The sequence below is a fragment of the Lynx rufus genome, unplaced genomic scaffold (genome assembly GCF_022079265.1).
Source record: "Lynx rufus isolate CCGP_SWC_20201006 ecotype Redwood Valley unplaced genomic scaffold, mLynRuf1.p SCAF_2, whole genome shotgun sequence".
Classification (NCBI taxonomy): Eukaryota; Metazoa; Chordata; class Mammalia; order Carnivora; family Felidae; genus Lynx; species Lynx rufus.
The window spans coordinates 115,860,708-115,873,891 of record NW_025814834.1 but is presented as its reverse complement, the minus strand read 5'-3'; the positions used below and the strand labels follow the sequence as shown (position 1 = coordinate 115,873,891).

The 13,184-nt window shown below is 47.4% G+C and overlaps 1 protein-coding gene across 1 annotated transcript; it reads right to left on the bottom strand.

Moving 5' to 3' along the window:
- Positions 1-561: 561 nt before the first annotated feature.
- S100A10 (S100 calcium binding protein A10) lies at positions 562-10,587 on the bottom strand. The gene is made up of 3 exons (XM_047084539.1): positions 10,482-10,587; positions 3,981-4,133; positions 562-979 (listed from the first exon to the last, which is right to left on the bottom strand). Exons 2-3 carry the CDS (start codon positions 4,110-4,112, stop codon positions 818-820), a joined length of 294 nt encoding a protein of 97 aa, XP_046940495.1. The 5' UTR covers positions 4,113-4,133; positions 10,482-10,587; the 3' UTR covers positions 562-817.
- Between the last annotated feature and the right edge of the window lie 2,597 nt (positions 10,588-13,184).

Here is a 13,184-nt window from a genome sequence, read left to right as displayed (position 1 = left end):
ACCCACAGATCGCGAGATCATGACCTGAGCCGAAGTCGGATGCTTAACCGACTGAGCCACCCAGGCGCCCCTGGCACTTCATTTTCAATAGGAAAGGACCGCCCCACTGTGTAAGTTTCGCTGGCCTGTTTCCTGCCATCTCAATATAATCATGACCTCTCGTGACAACTCAGTGTATGTTAATGAGCTGTTACTGAAGCATCACACTCTGTGTCTTGATCTTGTCTTATGGACTTATTTCTACCTGAGAATTTGCTGAAACTTTGTCAGAAAACTGGACTCTGACATCTCAGGTGTTCCAGGTACTTGTTGGGAAGGCTCTGACTTAACTAGACAAGACTGGCCTCCATAATTATGAAATCAGGGTATTTTCTGGAAGTGCTGGTAGGTCATAACTACAAGGGCAGATGGATCAGAGAAGTCAGACCCCAGGCTTCAGTGGAGAGGGCTTTCCTACCCTGCTGGCTCTATGGTGTGCCCTCTGCCCGCGGGCATGCAGACTTCTTGTGAATAAAGTGGGGACCCAGCATTTCTGAAGGAGAAACAAACATTTGTCCCAACTGAGGAACTAAAAAAAGAATTTGTTTATTGAGGGCAAGAGGATGCAGGCAATATAAAAATCAAAAGCTTATCTGGCTTTCACTGACTTTACTTTCTCTGCTTCTCAAACGGGGGTTGCATTTTATGTATACATTTTCTGAGGGTCCCAATCTGCTCATGGAATCCTTTATACTGGGTGGAGGGGGGTAGCTGCGGGGCAGACTCCTTGAGAGGCCCTCAGGAGAACTCTCTGGGTGGGAGTGTGGCTCAGTGCTGCCTACTTCTTTCCTTTCTGCTTCATGTGAACTACAAAATAGTCATTGCATGCGATGGTGAGCCCAGCGATCAGCGAAAAGAAGCTCTGGAAACCCACTCTGCCGTCCCGGCACTGGTCTAGGTCCTTCATTATCTTGTCCACAGCCAGGGGGTCTTTTTGATTCTGCAAAGAAGAACAAAGGCAAGAACTATCAGTCAGTGGCTGCAGTGGCCAGCTTCTCTGGTTTGTCCCACTGACAACCAGTAATAGAGTCTTCCCATTACCTGAACTCTTGTTTTAGGTTGTAAGTGGTCTTTGGACGTCCCCTACATGTGTTTTTCTGCCTTGAGAGAGCATTTCAGTAAATGCATATTTTAAGCTCAGAAAGAGGTTTTCCGTGGCATCATTTCGTAGAACTACAGGGATCTTAGGAACTGCCTATTTCTAGAAAGAGGAGATTCACGTCAGACAAGCTAAACCCAAGCCTTTTAATTCTCAGTCCACCGTGCTTGCCACCGTGACCCTGGCATGACCTTGTGAACTGCTCTGCTCCTAGTTCAGCTGTTTCCACAATTTTCAGTATCACAGGATTCTGCGTAAGAACCACCCTAAACTTCCCATTTTGTAGTGTGAGCCTACATTCTCTTAACACGTGTTTATTCCCGATGGCGTGGTCAAATCCTTGAAAAAGGAAACTCCTTAAGGAAAAATCTCTAAACATTAAAAAAGAAAAAATTAAAAAAAAAATTTTTTTTTAATTACCAAAAGTGGGGGGGGGCACTTGGGTGGCTCAGTCAGTTGAGTGTCCAACTTCAGCTTGGGTCATGATCTCGCAGTTTGTAAGTTTGAGCCCCACGTCAGACTCTGTGCTGACAGCTCAGAGCCTGGAGCCTACTTTGGATTCTGTGTTTCCCTCTTTCTCTGTCCCTCACTCACTCATGTTCTGTCGCTTTCTCAAAAATAAATAAACATTTAAAAAATTAAAAAAACAAAAAGATCTCAGAAGATAGTTTAGGGAGTAAGTTTCAGATCACTCCTTGTCCTACCTAGTGAGGTGGGGAAGTGTGGCTGCTCCCACAGGGTCCAGACCATCAACCGGTGGGGGGGGGGAAATATGGCCTCCTAGAGGTGTGCAAGTGTTCAGGGAAAGTCTGTGTAATCCCATCAATCGTGTACATGAGTGAGGAATCGCACACTCAGTGTCTCAGGTATGCTGGATGTGTACATCCTGCACTCAGAAATCTCTACAGTAAAGCAGCCATGTTTCCTACTTGTGGACGGTAGACTCCCTCCTAAGCCATCAACTACAACCCCCTTTGTGTGGCTGTCTTCACTTTGGGTGGGTTTCAGCTAATTCTGGCTTCACCCCCAGCTTCCTGGTTGTGGTCTGAAGGAGTGAAATTTGGATGACACAAGGGGTCAACTTTAGAAACAAAATACTCTTGTCAGTTCAGCAAGTGTGGGTGTGCCCAGAATTATGACCCGTGCCTGGAATAAATTACACTACCATGTTCAGTACTCAGTACTATACACACCCTTTATGTTTCTTCTGCTACAAAGCCTTTAGGGAGCAAGGGTCTGTGTCTCATGTGATATTCATCTTGGCTTCTAACATATGCAACAGCACAATTAACAAGGGTTTAGGGGGCATCTAGGTGGCTCAGTCGGTTGAGCATCTGACTTTGGCTCAAGTCATGATCTCACGGTTCGGAGTTCAAGCCCTGTGTCGGGTTCTGTGCTGACAGCTCAGAGCCTGGAGCCTGCTTCAGATCCTGTGCCTCCCTCTCTCTCTGCCCCTCCCTGACTCATGCTCTGTCCCTCTCTCAAAAATAAATAAACATTTAAAAAAACCCAGAAAAACCAAATAAAGCACAAGGGTTTAATACGTGGGGAATGCCTTTATGTGGTGGGCAGGCTTATGATGAACACATGTCCTTGCATTTTATGCTTGCCTGGAAGGATCACAGAAAGTGGAAGCATGGAGGTAATCATGTTCAGCCCTCTCATTTTTCAGGGGCAGGAACTGAGGCCCAGAAAGCCAAAGTAGCCTGCCCAGTGTCAGGGCAGAGCCAGACTTCTGGTCTGGGGCTATACCAGAGGGTGTGCAAAAGCAGAGCAACAGCATATTCTAGCTCTTTCTGGGATGGCATTGTGGTAACTGCAGCTGTGAGACTGTCATTAGGCTTTATACCTGTTTACTTAACTGGTATTGACGACGTGTAAATCAGAATGTACCGTAAAACCCTGTTTACTGAGCCAGCAGTCAGGGCTTGACTAACGTGCTATCCACCAGGCACATGACAGGAGACAGGACCCAGCCTTTTACCATCATCTCCCTTCACCCTTTAGAGGCTGAAGTCATTTTCTGCACCAAGCACAGTAGTGCAAGGAAAGAGGGACTTGCATTTCATGCTCATATTTTGTCAAGTAATGTTTCACCTTCCGTTAAATGCAACAACCATGTCTTGAGGGTCTATGATGTAAAAGGACAACTGTGCCTTGCAGCCTAATGTCCTGAGTGAGGTGTCAGAGCTGATGGCAGACTCCTCTTCCAGTCTTGATGGAGCTGTTGGTCTTTCAAACTCAAGTTGCGCTCCTGTGTTCTCATAGCTTTTTTTTTTTTTTTTAAATCTCACAGTGTTTTCAATGTGAAAAGCAGTTATTTCTGGAGTGACGCTTGGTTTTCATTCAGCAGATGCTTGACACTGTTCCTTTATAGAGTAGGAATAATATTTTTAAAAAGCCCTTATCTGAAGGGATTTAAGAGATGCAAAGTTGCTCAGAGTGGATATGACCAGAATGTGACAATGCCAGTGCCAGGTTTATGACCTGAGGTGGCCATTTCCTAGCTGATGACTCTCTGGTAAGAGGCTTTTCTTCGGTGACTCTGTCTCAGTGGATGCAGGTGACTCCACCTTGTCTTGTGGCAATTCATGTGCAGCTTTATTTCAGCTCCATATTGTAAGCCCCTTGAGGGCAAGGACTGCGTCTTCTCTACCTTCCGTTTCCCCTACGGTACCTTACAAACAGGAGGCACTCAATAATGTTTAATAAATGAATGAACAAGGACACCTTTCTACTAGTGGCTTCCACAGGGAAGGGATGGGAAGAGGAAGGAAAAGCAACCAGGGGCTAGAAGCACTGGTTTTCGTGTCTGGTTCTTTCTGAGCCTTTCAGCACTTACTTCCAAAAATCCAGGGAACTCCTTTTCCATGAGTACTCTCAGGTCCTCCTTTGTTAGGTAGCCTTTGTCCCCAGCAAACTTGTGGAATGTGAACATCATCGTTTCCATGGCGTGTTCCATTTGAGATGGCATTTTGAAGAGGTCTGTTGAAACCTTTTAAAAGATGTAAAGAAAGAGTTTACATTAACTTTTAAGCCACACGTACTGCCAGTCTTCTGTAGGTAACTAGAAGGAAGATGAGTAGTAGATCATCCATCAGACCCTTTTCGGCTCTAAAGTTCAACGACTCTGAGGCCCAGTTCACCCCAGGTGGGCCCCCCTGCTGATGGAAGCAGGTACCTCAGGTATTGGTGCTTTGAATGAGGAATTTGTCTAGTTGCCCACTAATTCTGCATAAATCACCTAATGAGGAATAAAAACTCTAATCATTTGGATCATTTGGAAAAGCAAGGTCCACGTCCCTCTGTTTAACAGACAAAGCATCTGCAGAAAGAGCAGGCGTTTCATCTTTTCTCTTGGCACTGGCAGATGGGACTCTTAGACATGGCTGATACCAACCACCCACACAGTCAAGCCTGGTTAATACTGAAAACTTCAACCCTCCAAGGTTAAGTAGGTAACCTGGTTCGGTGTAAGTCTAGGTTTAGCAACCCGTTTACAAATGAATTTTGTCTGCTGGGTGTGTATTTTTTACTAAAGGTGTGAACTTGTGATTGCAGTACAGACATTTGCATCTCCGGCAGTAAAATGCTGTTACTCAAAGCTACCCAAAGCTCATTATCTAGTTTCTTGAAAAGGAACAGGTAACAGGAGTCAGGACTCCTTTGGGGACCTGGTTTTTGGCAGGAAGGACAGAGAGCAAGAGCTTTCCATCAGAAAGTATTTGAAAGGAGGGAAGGGAAGCATATCAGATCACTATAGTCATGTATAATGATCTGGGGCATACACCCGGTACTTAATAGGAACTCGGTGAGTTTTGGCTTAATTGGAAGGAATGCTATGGCCAGAACAGAGCACTGTTGGCTAACACCGCCTAAGATCACTAGTGGATAGATAACAGGTTAACTTGAATAGAGACTGTAGTATACCACTTACAGTAAAACAAAACAACAAAAACACCTCACAAGAATAGGTTTTGAGCACAGGCTGAAGGAGAGGCTAGTACCTTTCCCTGCTGATTTCAGTCTGGTTCCTGCTCCTGACAGATCTGTGTTCAACACAGATTCCTAAATGCTGCCTTTTACAGAGAAGGTGGAGTTAGTTGGTGACCCCAGGGATTGAGTAATTATACTTAGGGAATTGTAAATTCTACCCCCTTAATCCCCAGAAAAGTGCAGGAACCAGCATGCCAAAGAATGTGCTACTCTAGAGAATGCTATACGCCAGGATCTGGGATGATTCATCTGAAAGGCAGTTCTCTTGGAGAGATCAGCAAATTAATGCTTCAGCGTTTGCTGTGAGATGAATTCCAGGGGAAACACACCCTTTTCCCCTCTCTTCCTACACAGCCCTTGTGGTTTCAGAGGGCAGTCCACAGTGCTGAGATGGAGTTGCCCTTGCCTGGATTGTTCTGGAAGTCCAGCAGTGTAAGAGAACTGAACCAATGAGCCACCTACGGGAGGAAGACGTGGGAACCCACCCTAGTTCTGAAGTAACTCAGGAAAGAAGTTGGAGACCAGAGGTGTAAAAATACCTGTGTCTAAGCTCAGAGCGGGAGGGTATTTCACAACCAGTTCCCAAAGATGCCAGAAACTGCATTGGCTGCCAGACACCCTGTTCACCTTCTTCACAGAACAGAGCAGAAGGAAAGTGCACCGCAAAGCCAGAGGACAAAGAAAGGGGACGCAGTAGTAGAGTAAGGACCGCTATAATAGGGGAACAGGCCAATTTAGGAACTTGTAAGAAACACAAGTTGTAAGCAGGAAGAAATCTTGGCCACCCTTGAGTATCTTCTTCAAGAAAATGAGGCCGGTCTTCCCTGAGTGAACGCTCAGGTCTCCCGTCCTTCCAGTCCCCTGCCCCGGGTCCTTCCAGTCCTACCCCTCCTTGCCCACTTGCTGTTTTATTCAGCACATGGGCCATGAGTATGTGAGTATGGCAGGCACCCAGCTGACTCCCTATTTGTCAGGTAGACCTTTTGAAATGAGAATGCAGAACAGTGACTAGCCAGGAATCTAAGTTCATGAAGGTGAAATAACTGACTTTGGACACCAGAGGAGATGCCCATGGTCTCATCGGGGACCAGTGCCCATAGAGCACTGAAAAGGGCAACGAGCAACTTATTGTTCTGAAGGAGGAGCCAGTGCACTGGTTTTAAAGTAAGACGAAGGAAAAGCGGGGACAGTGAGGATTAGAAGTGTTCTCTTGGCCAGTGGAGGAGTCACAGAGCTCTCCCATGGAGTTGGCAGCCCTCTGGTCTTGGGTAGGGCAGACTGTAGGGCTGACCATTGGCTGCTAAAGTCGCAAGCCCAGGGACCTGAATCTGGCACTTGGATCTTCCCAGCTGCCTGACATGCTCCACTCCTGGGCAAGAGCTTGATAAGCTCTCATGGGGGCCTGGGCCTGCAGCCGAGAGGATGGCAAGAGGATGGCAGTGTGTGTCCTCTCTGTGCCTGAGACAAGCTACTCCTGCATTTGAAACACCCTTTAATCGGTTTCCTGTTGGCCTCTCAGATTTAAGATCCTGTACGTCAAGAACTGTGAATTTTTCTGTCTATGAACCACAAAATAAGCATCTGCTAAATGAATAAGTCAGACAAACCCCTTGGCAGGGCCCGAAGTACCTGTGTGACCACTCAGGTCTGGACTGAAAACTGTGTAGCTCAGAGCCCAGCAGAAGGACGTGAGGCTGGGAAGAGCTGGGGAAGGGGCCCAGGCGCCCTGTGAATGCATCAGTAGAGTTCAGAGGGAAGCGCATTCCAGGAGTGCAGGGAAAAACTGTCCTGCTAAACAGGTCTGGCCAGACCCTGAACAGGACTTCTTTCTCTTCTGACTCCTGCTGTTTTCTTGTGTTTTGTTTCTCACTGTGAGCCCCACAGGCTATAACTACCTCATCGTTTTCTCATTTTTTATTGAACCATTTTATTCTGATGTCTGTGTAACCTCCCTACCTGTTTGCCTTGGTAAGATGGGGGCTCAGAACTCTGTAGTCTTTCTCTGTGTAGTTTTCTCTTTTTTTTTTTTTTAATTTGTTTTAATGTTTATTTTTGAGAGAGACAGAGGGCAAGTGGGGGAGGGGCAGAGAGAGATGGAGATGCAGAATCCAAAGTTAGCTCCAGTCTCTGAGCTGTCAGCACACAGCCAGACGTGGGGGTGGAGCTCACTAACTGAGATATGATCTCACCTGAGGTGAAGTCGGAGGCTTAACCAACTGAGTTACCCAGGCGCCCCAAGTGTACTTTTCTTTATAGAAAAGAATTCTGGACTCCACAGATTTAGTCACAGTGATGGGAATTAAACTTTCCATTTCTTGTCCTCTTAAAATGAACACCTACTGTGCATGTCTGGTGTTAGGCTGGTGCGTTCCCACTCTCTCTCTCTCTCTCTCTCTCTCTCTCTCTCCATGGTGCTTGCCTTTGGGGGAGTCCACCAGCTAATGGCATACTATTTAAAAAGTCTAGTTAATTGTGTTTCTGTTTCTTCTCCCACTAGATTGTGAGCTCCTTGATCAGGGTCCCAGTAGGTAGCAACCTGCCATCACAGCCTGCTCAATGAATTGGTAAGAATGAAATTGACAGCAATGTACATTTTGATTCTCCTGGGAGTAGCAGGGAGCCTCCTTAGAAATGTGTCTGCTCCTGAGCAATCCCAAATGTTTGCTCTGGATCCATGCCCAGATCCAGACCGTAATTTCAAAAAGGATACTTCTAAAGAGCAAGAGGCCTGATTTACTTTGCTCTTCTGTGTCTTGTCCATACCCTAGTTTTCTTGCAGCCCACCCAGAAAATAATTGGCAGGGTGTCAGTAAAAACAAACATCTGTTATTTAAAATGTGTTTAGGGTTTCCTTTCTTTTGCTGTGGAGATTTTGAAAAGAAAATAATTTTTTTTAATTGAACACAGAAGGTGTTCCTAAATTTGATCCCTAAAGAGAATTCAGAAAAAATGAGTTGAGGCAATGGATCTGGATCCAGGCTGTCTCTCCCACCTTTCCCCAAGCATAAAACTTGCTCACTAAAAAAAGGAGGTAGCAGAGGGAAAATTCCAGATGCAATGCAATAGGAAGAAAGAACCCAGAAGCCTTCTCTACCCCAGTGGAGTACAACCATGTTTCTTTGAAGAATTGTCAGACAATCAGCATGAATTGGCAAACAATAGCCATTGTGACAACTACTATCAAATCCATTGGTGGGTTGGGTGGTAGTTATTTAGTGAAAGGGTAGGAAGTGTTGAAAATTGTTTAAAAAAAATAAGTGAGTTCATTCTTTTTACTTTTGATACGAGATTCCTAAATCGTTAAGTCCCCAGGAAAATGAGAAGCTTAAGAAAGATGCTAAAACTTCATTTCAGCTTTCCCTGCACTCAGAGTGCTAATTTATACATCATAACCTGAAAGGATTCCATTGTTTCCCTCAACTTTGAAAGACTGTACTGTGTCCAAGGGCATACCAAGTGGGTAGTGCTCTTAAAAAGCCACATTTTTGGAACTGTCATTGGAAAGCAGGAAGGCACCCAGTTTCAGCTCCACCCAGCCCAAGGCCTGACCTCACTGGGGTGGCTGCTTAAGAGACTAAGGTTAGAGGCCAAGCACGGGAGGAAGAGGGCCCATCTGACATTGTTTGCAAGAGAAACCAGGGGAAAACATCACCTAGAAATCAGTGTACTTTATTTATGTCCAGTGCACCTTTAAGAAAATTTGAAGACCTGAAATAAACTCCAAATAATAGGTCAGATGAAGAAAGTAGCTTCTGGCTGTCAAGGAAGGCATATACCATTTAGGAGAGACAATTAAATACAAATGGGATAGGAATCTGTAGGGGCAGAATGCATGAAGACATTTCAAATGAGTTACATGAACTCATTTCTGCCCCAGCCTCTGGTATTATCTTTTTCAATCTGCCGAAACATGTTGGAGGCAAAGATCTCTGTCCGTCGGCGTGTTTCCATGAGCCTGGCCTCACCTGAAGTTCAGGATGTAAAGATCCGCTACTGCAGGTTGAATCTCAAGCTGCAGGGGGAAAAAATCTGCAGCAATTACCGCAAACCTCTTGACGGGAAGAGCTACCTCACTAGTGAAGCTTAGGCCACCTGCCAGCAGGCACGAGGGCCAATCATCCGACAGTGCTGTGTCTTACCATGGCTCTGCCAGTCTAATTGCTGCCCTCACCCACGGATCAGTCAAGAAACCTCTCCTTCAGATTGCCAGCCAGTCCTGGTGTGACTCACTTCCTCTTGGAAAATGCCCTCTGAGATGGCACAGTTCCCCTTTTCCTTTAGGGAGTGTTCTGTCCGGCCATCTGCAGAGAGTATCTGGAACCATCGCGGACCACACCCACATGGTCTCACAGCTGAGTCACCGGCCTGCACTAAGGGGATCTGGGAGCCCTTTGTGCTAACCACGCCCTGTGCAATGCTCTCAGCTCCCCTGGGGAGGGAAGGGGGTGTAGGCTTAATGTGTTCCAGAGTCTGGGCTAAGGGCTCTGCCCAGCTTGTAGCCGCTCTACTTTCCTCCCCAGCCCCACCCGACACGCCAGAGTCCCTGTTTCAGTTAGCTGGAGTCTAGATGGACAGTTAGCAGCGTCCAGGGCTGGAGGAAGCTACATTCCTTTGGCCAAGCTCAAAGTGGTGACCAGGTACCAAGGGCAGGTCTATCTGTCTCTGCACTGGGCCAGATTAATCTGGGTTGGGAGGTCCTTCATCAAACCTACTCTTCCCCCTCTTTATAGTTCCACTTGTGTAATTAAGATCGCAAGAAGGGAATCCTTTGAGTAGAGAAATCCCTTCATATATTCCCCTCCCCCCCAAATCTCGCTAGCCAGGTTTATAAAGAAAACAAATAGACCTCCCCCTCTCCTGTCTGGCAGACAAACAACAGGAAGCCCAACCTGAAACAGCAGGGCGAGGGACTGAGCAGTGCCCTTTAGGAAGGGATCTGCTGGCTGCCGGGCAGTCCAGCTCGGAGGAGGCCGCACACATCTGGACAGAGGTCAGCCTGCAGCCAGAGCGAGCGCATATGCCGGCCAGGACGGGGCGAATAGCTCGGGTGACGAGTGGAAAAGCAGGAAAGTGGGAGTGAGGAGAGATCGACGGAAAGGGAGGAGAGAGCAGAGGCCCCAGGCGTGGACACGGAGGTCCGGTACGGAGGACGAGCGCCCCTCCTCCACTCCGCGAGGATCGCGGCAGGGGCGCTGCCGGTCTCGCCGGGGTGTGGCCCAGGGCGCGGAGCGGCGGGCGCCCAGCGGACCCCGGCGCTGGGGCAGCCGATGGGGGGGCTTCCCCGTGCGCGGGGTCGCGGCCGGGCGGGGGGGGCGGGGGGGGCTCAGGAGCAGCGGGCTGAACTCACCTTGGCTGGAGGCGCGGCGGGGACTCTCGCTCGGCTGGGACGCGCGGGCCAGTGAGCAGAGCGTGGCGGGCTGGGAGCCTTAGTATGGGGGGTGGGGAGGGGAGGCAGGAGGAGCCTGGGCCGGTGTCCCGGTCCCTGCTCACCCCACCCCTTCCCCGCCCTCCTCTTCCTGTCCCCCCGCGCCCCGCGCGGGCACACACCCTCCCAGGCGATGCCGTGGGCCTCACGCCCAGCCTCCGCCCGCTGTCACCTCGGCGGAGAGCGTTCTTGTGCAAGTCCGTCCCCGCTCCAGGGCTCTCGGATGGTTCAGGACACCCCCGCCCTGGGCCGTGCCCTTCCTCTCGGGTCTGGTTTTAGAGAGGGAAGGCGCAGTCCTCAATCCAGCTGTTCTGCGGGTGGGGCGCGCTGCCCCACAACCGGTGTAACCTACAGGTCCAGGAATTAATTTCTAGACAACACTGCTGGGAGGGGCACGTGGAGTCCTAACCGTCGCAGGTTGGTCGTAGTTCTCGTGTTAGGCTCAGGATTTCAGTCCCGAGGGTCTTCGTGGCCTGAGCCCCGCTCCACCTACTCCTGGTGCCCGTCTCTCTGGGTGGGGTATGAAGAGTGCCGCTTGGCTTGTTGGCGCCGTGGATACAAACCTTTTGTTCAACAAGGGATTTACCCCTCCTTGGGGATGGCTTTACGTGGTGGAAAACTCAGCTTGGCATTGTTAAGACCAAAGTTTCTAAGCCTCCTTTTTGTCCTGTAATTGGCTTGTTTGGTTCTCAAAGCCCTTTAGGAGAAATTTCTGGAAGAAATTTAGAGAAAACCTAAGTGTCTCCTACTGGATGGATAGTGTTCCCCCGCCCCCATTTATTTTAATTGTGGTTAGGGTTAAATGCAAACTACTAGCAGCTATAAAAGTCCCAAGTCCTGGGTTTTCCTTTGTTCCCAGGGGAGGTCCTGGGAGGAGTGAGTGATCCCAAAGGAATGAGCAGACTCAGGGAATCCTTTAAGTGCCACCATGTGACTGATCTTGGCTCTTGCTAGGAAACCCCAATTTGAATTTAAGCTCTCGCTCACTCTAGGTTCATGCAACCCTGGTGCTGACTGTTTAGGGAGGCTGTTCTTCAAAATCTTGCTGTATGCTTCCCAAGTTTTTCCCAGGCCCCAGGGTACAGTCAAGAGTGGAGAAAATCCTGGATCCATTAGTCCCAGGGAAGATGCAACTGAATTTAGAATGAGAACAATCTGTTTCTACACTCCCACTTACTTGAGTTCTTCATTTGATCCACAAACCTTTACAAATGCTTAGTTTCTGTGCTAGGTAGGCCCTGAGGACTCAGACATTAAAGACTCAGTTTCTTCCCTCAAAGATCTTCAAGTCTTGTCAGGAGATAGATAAGCAGTCAAAATCCAGTGTTCCCAGTGAATGGTAGAGGACACTAGGGGATACTTTGAGAATGTTGACCCTTGGAGTGGTCACAGAACAATTCCTGGAGGAGGCAACATTTGACAGCCATTTAAAAAATAACAATGATGGGGGCGCCTGGGTGGCTCAGTCAGTTGAGCATCCGACTTCAGCTCAGGTCATGATCTCGCAGTCTGTGAGTTCAAGCCCCGAGTCAGGCTCTGTGCTGACAGCTCAGAGCCTGGAGCCTGCTTCACAGAAGTGTCTCCCTCTCTCTCTGCCCCTCCCCCATGCATGCTCTGTCTCTATCAAAAAATGAATAAATGTTAAAAAATTTTTAAAAAAATAACAATGACTTGGGGCAGCTGGGTGGCTCAGTCGGTTAAGCATCCAACTCTTGATTTTGGCTCAGGGCATGTGAAATTGAGTGCAGAGCCTGCTTGAGATTCTCGCCATCTCTCTCTGCCACTCTCCTTGCTCGCACATGTGTGTGTGCACTCTTTCTCTCAAAAGAAATAAACCTAAAAAAAAAAAGACACTTATTGTGGAAAAAGAAAATACAATTATTTGTAAACCTATTAACCAAAGATAAGTACTTTTTATGTCTTTTTTTCTAGTCTTTTTATACATCTATTATATATAATTTGGGGATTTGCAGTGAGTGGGGTGGATTTTAAAACTTGAACCCAGGGTTATTCTTGAAGTTGATCCCTAAAGTGATTTCAGAAAGAATGAGTTGGATCCAGGCTGTCTCTCTCACCTTTCCCCAAACATAAAACTTGCTCACTAGAAAAGTGGGCAGCAAAAAAAAAGTTCCAGATGCAATGCAGTAGGAAGAATGAACTCAGAAGCCTTCTCTACCCCAATGGAGTACATCCACTTTTCCTTGAAGAATTGTCACACATGAGCCTGAACTGGCAAACAGCCATGTGACAACTGCTATTTAGTCCTTTGGTGGGCTGGATAGTATTTATTTAGTGAAGGGGTAAGAAGTGCTGAAGACTGTAAAAAAAAAAAAAAAAAGTAAATATATATACTTTTGCTTTTGATGTGAGATTCCTAAATTGTGATCACTATGATTATAGAATTACATGTTCTATTTTTGTCCCATAATACTTTATCTTTACTCTTTTGTCATTAAATATTTATCAAGAACATGCTTATTTATTCACTCATTCTTTTTTCCCCATTCAACAAGTAACTATTCAACTACACGGTAGCTTCTTTATTCTCTTCTTCTTCCAGCTGGTGCCAGACTCTGAGGGCTCCCAGGTCCTAGTAGCTGCAGCTCCAAAGACAGAAGAACCTGG

Bases quoted from the DNA above. Each gene is read 5' to 3' on its own strand.
- S100A10 (XM_047084539.1), bottom strand. From the start codon at position 4,112: ATGCCATCTCAAATGGAACACGCCATGGAAACGATGATGTTCACATTC. The intron at 980-3,980 runs GTAAGTGCTGAA...TCTTCTTTGCAG, and splicing joins AGTTCCCTGGATTTTTGGAA to AATCAAAAAGACCCCCTGGC.